This window comes from Lycium barbarum, chromosome 5, assembly GCF_019175385.1.
Source record: "Lycium barbarum isolate Lr01 chromosome 5, ASM1917538v2, whole genome shotgun sequence".
Lineage (NCBI taxonomy): Eukaryota > Viridiplantae > Streptophyta > Magnoliopsida > Solanales > Solanaceae > Lycium > Lycium barbarum.
In genome coordinates, this window is record NC_083341.1 from 138557375 (window position 1) to 138568514 (window position 11140).

The 11140-nt window shown below is 37.5% G+C and overlaps 1 protein-coding gene across 1 annotated transcript; it reads right to left on the reverse strand.

The window, feature by feature from the left end:
- Positions 1–2816: 2816 nt before the first annotated feature.
- LOC132641845 (putative late blight resistance protein homolog R1B-23) lies at positions 2817–9065 on the reverse strand. Its single transcript, XM_060358936.1, has 3 exons — positions 4964–9065; positions 3709–4883; positions 2817–3549 (listed from the first exon to the last, which is right to left on the reverse strand). The coding sequence occupies exons 1-2, from the start codon at positions 9031–9033 to the stop codon at positions 3731–3733; spliced, it is 5223 nt and encodes a 1740-aa protein (XP_060214919.1). The 5' UTR covers positions 9034–9065; the 3' UTR covers positions 2817–3549; positions 3709–3730.
- Positions 9066–11140: the final 2075 nt, after the last annotated feature.

The window sequence follows — 11140 nt, forward strand, 5'->3', positions numbered from 1 at the left end:
ACATCTACCGGTTATTCTCCATTCAAGATTGTGTATGGACGTGATCCCCCACCGCTGCATCCTTATCATCGTGGCGACACCAATATTGCTGACCTTGAAGAACAGATGTTGACTAGAGATGCTATGCTGAAACTTATGAAGGACAACCTTCTGAAAGCCCAATCTAGGATGAAAGCACAGGCTGATTCTAAGCGCAGAGATCTCTCTTTTAATGTTGGCGATGCTGTCCTTTTACGTCTTCAGCCATATCGCCAAAAGTCCTTGGCCAACCGTCCATTTCAGAAACTGTCCCCTCGTTTCTTTGGCCCTTACAAAGTCATTCGTAAAGTGGGACCTGTATCCTATGAGCTTGAACTTCCAGCCAGTTCCAAAATCCATCCTATCTTCCATGTTTCTCTCTTAAGGCCTGCCCTTGGTTCTGACATTCCTTCCCAGCCGCCGGAACTACCATTAAATGATGAGGGCGAGCTCATTCTCTCACCTGCACAGGTGCTAGATCATCGTTGGAGACCACCAACAGCCAATCCTCAACTTGAGTTGTTGATTCAATGGGTTAGTCGACCTCTCGAAGAAGCCAGCTGGGAAAATTATGACTTGTTAGCTGCCCAGTTTCCAGATTTTCGCCTTGAGGACAAGTCATCTTTCCAGGAGGGGTGTACTGATAAGCCACGTATATTTCATACTTATTCAAGGAGGAAGAAGCAAAGAAATATAGAAATCCTGGAGGATTGAGCAGTTACTTAATAAGTTACTGAAAGTTATCTGCTAGGCAGTTTCTTACAGTTACTAGAAGTTATATGTTCCTATCATAAATGTAGTTTAGTAGTTATGGGTCATCCTATTATATAAATAATGCATCTTAGTATTGTAGGATGGTATGGTAACCATCTATTGTATGCAGACAGATTATTCTAAGAGATATGAGATGCTTGTGTCTCTTTATTAGTAAAATATCAGAGTAACTTCTCTTTATTTATCCATTTCTGAACCTCTGTTCCTATTACTTGACTTTATGAGCAAGAGCTCATCTTTTGTTTTTTGGAATATTTTTGAACTATTGGAGATTTGAGATTATTGTTATTAGTAGCTACCCAATAAACTGCAGTTTACATTTTTTTTTTTTGTGTTTAACCACTTCTATAGATCTAGATGATTAACACAATAGCAATTAAGTCAAAATGGTAAGGATGATGTTTTTACTCTTTCAGAAGGATGGTTGTACGGTAAAAAAATGGATTTGAGATATATGGGAATGAAGGCATAACCACATAAAAAATGTATAACTAAGTATCATTGGTGAAGATTGAAATGATGTATCCATGTTTTGGGGAATTTGTTAATAACAACCATACTAATCTTTTCAATCAAGATTTGTTACAAGGGATACTAATTGTAGCCTCTGCATGCGAACAAGTTCTATTAGAAGGTTGTCCAATTGGCGAAGCCTGCTATATAAAGATTTTGCTGAATGAGTATAGATTAGTTCATGTCGAACTAGGGAATTAGCTAGCAATAAAGGAACAACGATGTCAGCAACTATAGCGGATAGCAAAAGATAAACTTCCATTTGGAGCAAGCATAGTAATCGTGTTGTTACAAAACAATCCATAGAACCTTGATACCACATTCATCAAAAAGATATTCACATCTCTCTAGGTTGGACAACCCCTTCAGTTCGTTCTATTCATGCTTGAAAAGCGACCCCATCGAATACTAAAAAACCTTAGAGCTTCCTAACCTGCTGACATCCCGGCGAAGGGAGTCTCGACATGTTACCTTTTTTTCGAACATGTACCTTATGATCAGTGGCGGATCCAGGATTTTCATTCAGGGGATTCGGAAAAAACAAAAGCTGAATATAAAAAAATAATGTTCTCAATGGGAATCAAACCTAGGATAATAGAGACAATTTTGAACACCCTGGACCGCTTGAACTAACCATTTGCATTTGTTCAGGGCGTTCAAAAGTTAATATATGTACATAAATACAGAAAATCTACCTTATATATACACTGTAATTTTTTTCCGAGGGTGTTCGGAACACCCTCGGGCCCCTTTAAATCCACCCCTGCTTATGATGGTAGGTGCTCAGGGCTTTGAGACTCCCGGTGATGGTGGGCCATTATGTTCCCTTGTCTCCACTTAGAGGGGAGGGATGATACTATTGAGGAGTTTATGTAAGACAACATCAGAATTCTCCAATTTAGTAGTCGGCAAGATCCGAGTGATCAACATCTTGATCAACTTAAAGGGCAGTTTCGCGGACTATACATTGAGATTCTTTTTCCCCTCATCGTTAGTCGCAGCTTCAAATTCGAGAGTATACTTGTCTTAAATGTGAGAGGAACCAGGTCCAGGTACAATATTGTGTTTAAGATTATGATCAGCGAAATTACTCAATTGTCCTAACATAGTGTTTACTATGAATAAATATTTGGCGCAACTTCTGATGCATGTCTTCTACTGCTGAAGCTTCTTCTTCAGCCCTAAAAGATTTTTCAGTTTACAGCAGAGCTGAGATGATAATAGTAGAAACCTGACAATTTACCAGTTTTAGAGCAAAGTTTAGAACACTGAACAGAAACAAATTCGTGATATCAGTTTTCAACTTTTCATTTGACAAAAAACATAACAGGTTAGGCTAGGGATAAAATATTAGATTGACAACTAAGCTTGGGACAATTGCCTGATGAGTGATGACTGTCGTGTTTTATTCCGCAGAACTGGTCTAGTTGGTGTAACAGAATAATTAACTTCACTTCGTTCAAATAGGCTTGCGAAGCTACTAATACAACACATGCTCAGTGAAATTTGATTTTTTTTTTTTCTGAAATGGTAAGTGAAAATTTATTGATGTAAAGAAGCACTAAGATGGTGCTGTGATGTTACATCCAAAAGTCAAAAGTATGTTCTCTTCTAGCTATGCAGAGAACTAACAAAATCTAGAAGCGGTTCAGCATCATTTACAAGCGGCTGTTACACCAAAAAAAAAAAAAAAAAAACGAAGTCAGCTTTGATCTTTATAACCGAAACATCTTTTGCTCCCTTCTTTCCAAAGTGTTCACCAAATGCATGTCGATATTGTGCTCCACACCTTTTTCTGTTCCTTCTTGATTCCTCTTCTTCCCAAATAGTTGACAGTACACAAGATGTTTTGGCATCACCCAGCTTACTTAACTGGAAGCCCTTTTTGTGCAGGTTATCTCGAGTCAAACAGGATTCATGAGCCACCAACCAAGAAAAGCATAATACGTTTTGAAGAGCATTGTTTTTCCTGATCTGTCTCCAAAGGCAAGAGGGATTTGATCCTCTTCTGTAAGTGAGTGAAAACACCTTTGCCTTGAGCTGTCCAGGTTACCTTGTCATTTCCATTTGATAAACCTTGAAATATCTCCGAAGTTATTATTGTCATTCTTTCTATTTCATTGAGAAACAGTTGCATTTGTGTTCTGTGCCAAGCTTCAGTCGATTATAATCATAAACACTTTGCTCCAGAGCTGATTCTTCACAATTCAGTCAGCCGACCGATCAAAAGGTGTCCTCTGTTGCCTGTAAACATGCAGTTTAAAAACTTTGCTTATATATGCTGGATTGCATTCTCAGAACTAGAACTTTTGACTGTATAATAGTAACACATAGAACATGTTCTTGTGTAAAAGAGAACGAATGTGTGGAAAATGTATTCAGATGAACACGGCAAGCACATACCAGATAAGAGTCAAGGAGATGATCATCTAGCCCAATCTAGAGGGTGTATTGTAACAGTGAAAGCATCATTTAGCATGTCTTTGTGCTGCCTTCTTTGAATTTCATGGGCTGAATTCGCAACAGCCCAGCTGCACCAGTTTACTTGAATTCTTCTTAGAGATATAGCGTCATCAAAATGAGAAGGGATTTCCTTAAGCTTTTTACATTTCGTTAAAACCAAATGTTCAAGCATAGGAAAAACATCCTCAGAGATAGTCCACTGTGCAATATTAATGTCGTCCAACTCTAGGTATTTCAGTTTTGGGAACTGTGAATCTCTCACTTCCCATTCGTTCCCTTCAAAGGCTCTGAGAAGTAACTTTAGAATCTGCAAGTTAGGCAGTTCTGCAATGGTCGAGATTTGGTTCCAAGGTAGACGAAATTTTGACAAAGTCAATTCTCTAAGTCTTGAGGGGAAACTGAAGACATGTGGAAGTTTAGCTGGACAACTGTTGGAAACAATCTTGAGGGATTCGAGGTGACTTAGTAACTCTAATCTGGGGAAAAGAACAGACCTCCGCTTCAGTATCTTTGAATAACCAAAAGTTCCCAAAAATGTGCAACTCAGCTTTCTCAAATTTGGCATCTTTTTCAACATCATCTCTGTATCTTCGCCATGAGAGAGGCGTGGAGTGGAAAATGTTGCCAAATTATCTAATTGAGAATTAGCAAGAGATTTTTCCATGTTCTCATGTAAACTAAATGAAGCACGATGCTTTACATGTATATGCCTCAATTTAACCATCTTCAGAAGTGAACTAGGTAATATCACCTCTACTCCCAATCCTCTAACCACAAAAGTTTCAAGATTCCAAAGCTTAGCTATAGATGAAGGAATTGAGTTTGCACTAGTTTGAGCGGCAAAGTACCTCAAATGTATTAAAGATTGTATTGCGCTGGGGAAAGTACCACCAATGTTAAAGGATTCCAAATCCAACACTTTAACAAGTTTGAAGCTGTCAAAGATGAAGGAGATATCACGTGGCCATAAAAAATTACCCGGATTAATCACGTTAAATAGTAAAGAGCGAGCATTTGAGCGAGATGGCTGCCACAGATCAATCTGATCCTCATAAGAATGAATAAACAACCGGTATTTCGTAGGCTTTTCAGGAAAGTTATCCTCTTCACTGAATCTGATTAAAGAAAAACAAGGAAAACGAGAGTTAGGATTAAAATAATAGAACGACACTAGTGTAGCTCTGTACAGTTATACCTATTGATACGGAGGAAGAAATCCTCCTGTTTGGCCATATCCAAGCAGAATTTATGCGATAGATCATGGATGCGGCATGTTTTCAGCTTGCCATTGTGTTTCTTCTCCACATCCATCACTAAATTTCTACTAATAAGATCTTCCAAAAAACCTTGTGCAGCATCTTCAGGTCCTTTTTCTGTATTTGCTTCTACAAACCCCTCCGCCATCCAAAGCCGAGTCAATTTTGAGACATGAATATCTTTGCCATTCAAAAAGCCGCTGAAATAGATAAAACAAGGCTTCAGCTGGTTAGGTAAATTCTTGTAACTGAATCCAATCATAGATGTGCTCTCTTCCAAGCTACCAATATTCCGCGAACCTAGACGTTCTTCTATTTCTTTCCACAATTCTTCTTTCTTCGTTTTCTCTTTCAGAACGCCAGCAACTAATACAATGGAGAGAGGCAACCCTCCACAACATTTTGCTATTCGAAACCCCACATCAACAAGTTCAGGTGGACAATTCTCCCCTTGAAACACCTCTTTCTGTAATAATGTCCAGCTCTCATCATCACTGAATAAGCGAAGATGATAGGGTTCACTTTCACATTTAGCATGATCAGCAACGTTTCTCAGCCGAGTTGTTAGGATAATTCTACTTCCATTCCGAGCATCTTTAAAGCACATATGGAAGTTGTCCCACACGTCATTGTCCCACACATCATCAATGAGAACTAAGAATCTCTTGGTCAACAAGAATTGATGGAGCTCATCAGCTAATATGCCATCTTCTTTTTCATCGCGATCAACAGGCTCAAGTACACCATTCAATATGGTAAGCAACAAATCTCTCCATGAATATACTTGAGTCACACGACACTGAGCCCGGACATCAAAGTGAGATGTGACTATTGAATCATTATAAATCTTCTCGGCAAGAGTAGTCTTACCGATTCCAGGCATGCCGACCAATGAGATAACATCTAGCTGAGGTGATCCTTCCAGTAGCTTCTTCTTTAGTACGTTCATCACATCTTGATATCCCTTAATTTCTTCATTTTCTCTTGGAATATTGGTGGGTAAAGACGGCAAAAGATTAGTGGAGGTCTTTGCAACTTCGGGCACTGCTTCATCGATCTTCTTTCTTTCGCAAGTCTGACTAACAGCTTTGTTTACAAGCTTAATATTCTCAACAACTTCAGAAATCAAAAGAACTTTGTACCAGAGTGGATGAGAAAAGGTCAAGCACGAGTCAATGATATACTCTGCCTTGTATGCCACTTCAGTAACACTTGCTATCAGACTATAAACTTCATCACGCTCATCGAACCTTTCTGTGGAATGATCATACAACGATCTTAGACACAATAAGCCCTCCTTGACTGATTCAATTTGATGCTTTAAATCGACAACTGAATCGAGCTTAGAACTTAACAGCTCTTCCAATTTGCCTAAGAAACAATTTAGAAATCCTAATCCATTTGTCCTGGGAAAGCTATAACTTGATGAGTCTGGAACTCCGAGACAAATCATTTTGACCTCTGCCTCAACGTACTTGAGCAATTGCTTGACATCAGAGAGATATAACATGTAATAACAAGCAGGGATATAATCCCTGATGGGGAAGAGACAAACATACTTCTTATCTTGAACACGTTTCACGAGGTCTTTGAGCTCTTGATGAATATCCAGATACTGTACAATATCTGCAAGAAAAGAGCCCAAATACACTAGTTTGTCTTTGACTATTGGGATCTGATTCTTCAGAAAAGGAATTGAACAAGCATCACAATTGAGCAGCCAGTCCTCGGGGTTTGATAAGAAATCAATAAGGCCTTCTCCATCTATCATGTTTCGAGGTGATGCATCCAGAAGTTGAAAGCATATTATTCTGAATTCTACTTTAACAGAATCGATCTCTTGTTGCAAATTAGATAAGCAAACTCTCATTTTCTCAATGTATTTCTCGTCTATGAAACTATCATAACAAGAACTACTGATTTGTGCTAACTTGTGGGCAGTCACTTCAGCACGCATTAAGAGATCATGCAATTCATTAAGCTCAGTATGTTGCGTAAAAACATCCATGAGAAAAGCTCTAACAGAAACAAGCTCTTCATGAGCACTTTCAATCAGATCCAAAATTTGAGCTTTCAAAGCGGTCTTGTGCTTTAGTAGATTCATAAAACTTTGCTCAGATTCGATAAGCTTGAAAGCAACAGCCAAAAACTGAAGAACAAGATTGATCTTCCTACTTTTGTTGCTATCAACAGCATGCTCATAAATTAAACAGATAGCAGATTCAGCCTCAATTGCCAGAGTTCCAAATCCTGTCAAGAGACCATTCTTCTTCATGCATCCAATTCCCTGAACTAGAGGATCAAAAAGATATGTTACTAGGAGCAACAACCCATAGAAAAACTTTTTAACCTCATTTGCCACAGTAACCGTCAAAGAAGTTTCATCCTTCAGGAATAGATTGCCAAGAACATATTCATGAAACCCCATAAAAACCTCATGAATCATGGGGACATCTGAGGATGATGCCTTTGAGGATTTTAGCATGTTGAAATAAGAATCAATGACCTCAAAGTTAATAGGAAGAAAGTTCAGCAGATTTATTGTAGGATGGTCCAGTGTTGATGATGCAGAAATTTTGGGACACATCTGTGAAATTGCTGCCTTAATAAACTTGAATTTAAGAAGCAATTGAAAATGCAAGGAATTAATTTCCCTTGCCAAGTTTTCTTGCTCTGAGTTATGAGAAAGACATTCAATGCCTGACCATGCTTGGCTAGCCACCGATTGAATAAGGGTCAAAAGATCAGTTATTTTGGTATGTTCTTTGCACTGCTCCAATGAATCCACGAGAAAAGTTCCCAAGAATATCAGCTCTCCCCATACATAGTCAGTCAGATTTTTTAAAGGAGCAATTATGGTGGCTTGACGGTTTAGTAGCTGAATCAGATCAACTTCAACCTTGACATGAGTAAACTTATGTTGCAAATGAAAAAGAACGGGGTCAATTTCAGTAGTCTTGTCCATCTCCGCATCATAGGAGGAGTAAATCAGAATTGCTGTCTCAATGGCCAGAGCTTCAATATGTGATTGAAGAGAATTGAATTCTTTGAGTGGATTGCATTTTGATGCTATGTCCATTAGAAATCCAGAAAGATAAGAAAGTCCTTGTTGTATCCACGGAATTGGATCATCAAAGGCAATTTTCAAACTGGCATCGTTGCTTAGCAACTCTTGCAGATCCTCTTGGAGAGATTTAAGATAATCAGACATACAATTGGCATTCATTATAGTCTCTGATCCTGATGACTTTGACCCTATCAAAACACTCAGATAAATCTGCCTCAATTTAGGCTTAACGGGACTTATCCTTTTCAGCAATTTAGAGAACTTGTAATCCCTATGGGAGTCAAACTCTAACAAACACAGGTGTGCTGCAGTGTAAGCTACATCCTCAACATGGGTGAAGAAATCTTTCATACTCTCATGCTCAATGCACCTCTCTGCAGTTAAAGTTAAGAAGACTCGTAGATATGGCAACTTCTTTTTAAGCACAGATTCAGGGGCAAGATGGTGTACACGGTAGAGGCACGACGCTGTACAATCAAGCAAAGTTTTCACCAACTCCACGATCTCCATAGAGATTCGGCTAGATGATCTTGATGGCTTTGAAGCTTCCATTTGCTCAGCAATATTCTCCGGCTTAATTATTGCCAGCACATTCGAAATAATTTGGCTAGTTGATCTTGATGCTTCTGAAGCTTTGAGTGGCTTAGCAGTGTTCTCCAATTTGAATATTTTCAGCACATTTGAGATCACTGTTCTGATGGTGGAACGCCTTCGGGGTTGATCTATCTTAGAAAAGCCCTTATGAGCTTTTACAAATAGGGCCCCGAGTTGTATAGATATTGCGTTTTTAGGATGAACCTCCTCAAGTTTGCAGAGAAGTAACTCTACACTTGCTAGGTGCGCTGAAGCATCATCCAGCTGATCAATCGTCCAACTATCCAAATCATCCCGCTTCTTCAGATTGTAAATGTCATCATGCACCATTGAACACTTTGCAGCCATCTTCCTTCCACCTTTTTAGTTTCCTCGAATTTTTTTTTAGTAATTTTAACCTGCAAGTAATAAAATCAACATATCTTCAGAGCAGTTTGGCACAAATATAGTACATGCATTTTACTGATTCCATAATCCACTAAACAGCTAATACTCCACTGTTTATGATTTCTAATTTCACCCATATTATTAACGAACATGGGATACTTTCACAATTATCTGTTTTCCAACTTCCAAAGAACAAATAAGGGATGAAGCTATTTGCCTCAACTCTATGTGGCTGCTAAATTACTCAAGAAAACATGTGGGAACAAGTCTACAGTGGTATATATCCTATGGTTGATAAAATGCTTGTGTAAGCTATGAATATTCTACAATGGTGCCTAATTGATTCACTTCTTTATAATAGTATGATTCGATTGACATTTGCTATGGTTGAAAGCATGCCTTTTCAACTGAAGGGGACAAGCATCTTCAACTATTCACTTTCCAGTTGGCACACCTAAATCTATTATTCTCCTCGTCCCAATTTATCTGACATTTTTCGCTTTTCAAGATTTTAAACTATGAAAATTTTGACCAACATTCTAAAATGTATTTTTTCAACATATTGACATGAGAAAAAACCGCATTTTATAGTATTTTCGTCTAGTTTTTGAATATCTAAACTTTAATTTTAAAATATCGAGTTGATTTAATCTTTTTTAGCTTCGAAGATTAGTCAAATTGGCTCTCGATAAGTGAAAAATATCACATAAATTGAGACCTAGAGAGTAATAATGAGTAATTTTTACTTGTCCAATCTATTAAAAATAGATGCCAATTTTTACTTGTTCAGTTTGGAAAATCAAGAGATAATTTACTATTTGATAGCTATTTTACCCTTATTTTATTATTGGGTTGGAAAGTTTAAGGAATTTTTAGTGGCGGCATAATTTTTAAAGTATATTTGATTGATTTCAATTATTAAGATGAATTATAATAATTAAGGGTGATATAGTAAACATATCTTTCTATTTATTGCATCTTAAGGAGTGTACCAAGTCAAACAAGGACGGAGAGTATTAATGAAAAATTAACTATTAATTTGGCGTTTATGCAAGAAAAGAAAAGAAAATAGACATTGCAATTAATTAAGCTCAAATGGACTATGAATAGCAGATAAAAAGCTCACCTTTGGTAATTTGTGGCATTGCCAACACTTGTAAGTAAATGCACTTACTAATCACAACTTAGTTTTCCTAATGGTGGAAATTAATCCCAAATGCCAAACACCTTTCTACAGTAAAAAGAAACCAGGGGTCTGCAACTAAAAAGCAAAAGGACAGATGTTAAGTACATTCATGTTTAAGGGGTTGAAGTCAACTATTTAAAATCATTGAGACAAAAACTTACACATGAGAAGAGCTTTAGTTCATAACAAAGTAAGGTTGACTTGTGCAGAGGTTGAAGGAAATTGAGATCTGGTGCTGCCTGATTTGTTGTGCATTGAATGGTTTTATTCATATTTTTTTAGTGCTCTTCTTTCCATATGCATCATGCATGTGAAAGATAAGAAAGTATAAACAATGACTAGAAGGAAGACTTTTCGTCTGTTTTTTTTTTTTTGTCCAAAAATACACTTAGTAACTACTAGAAATAAGACAAAAATACCCACACTGGTAGCAAACTGACTCAGTTATGCCCCATCTCGTCGGGGTTTCATTTATTCTTTTTAGCACTTATTTCTTTGTTGAGACGTTCCCAATAAAAAGCCATCATCCTTCTGTCGCCTGATAGCCACATCAGACCAAGAAAAGGCAAATGAGATTCCACCTCAGAAATCCAAATTCAGTCTCAACAGAAAGAAAAAATAAGGTGATTTTTTTCCGCCTATGTGTATAGTTTTTAAAGGATAGAACTACTCAACATTTGTACGGGAGAAAGGTAGCATGTGCTTATATAATACTTGAATTGCACATAAATTAAATAGGTTATTAGAGTTGTGAATTAAATCATATATCGATTAACTTTTGTGAATTAATGTGGTTGCCACTATAGCGATTTCCATCCGTGCTAGTCGAAAATATCGATTTATTCGCAACTCAACTATTTCATGAGTACACGTTACCTTCTA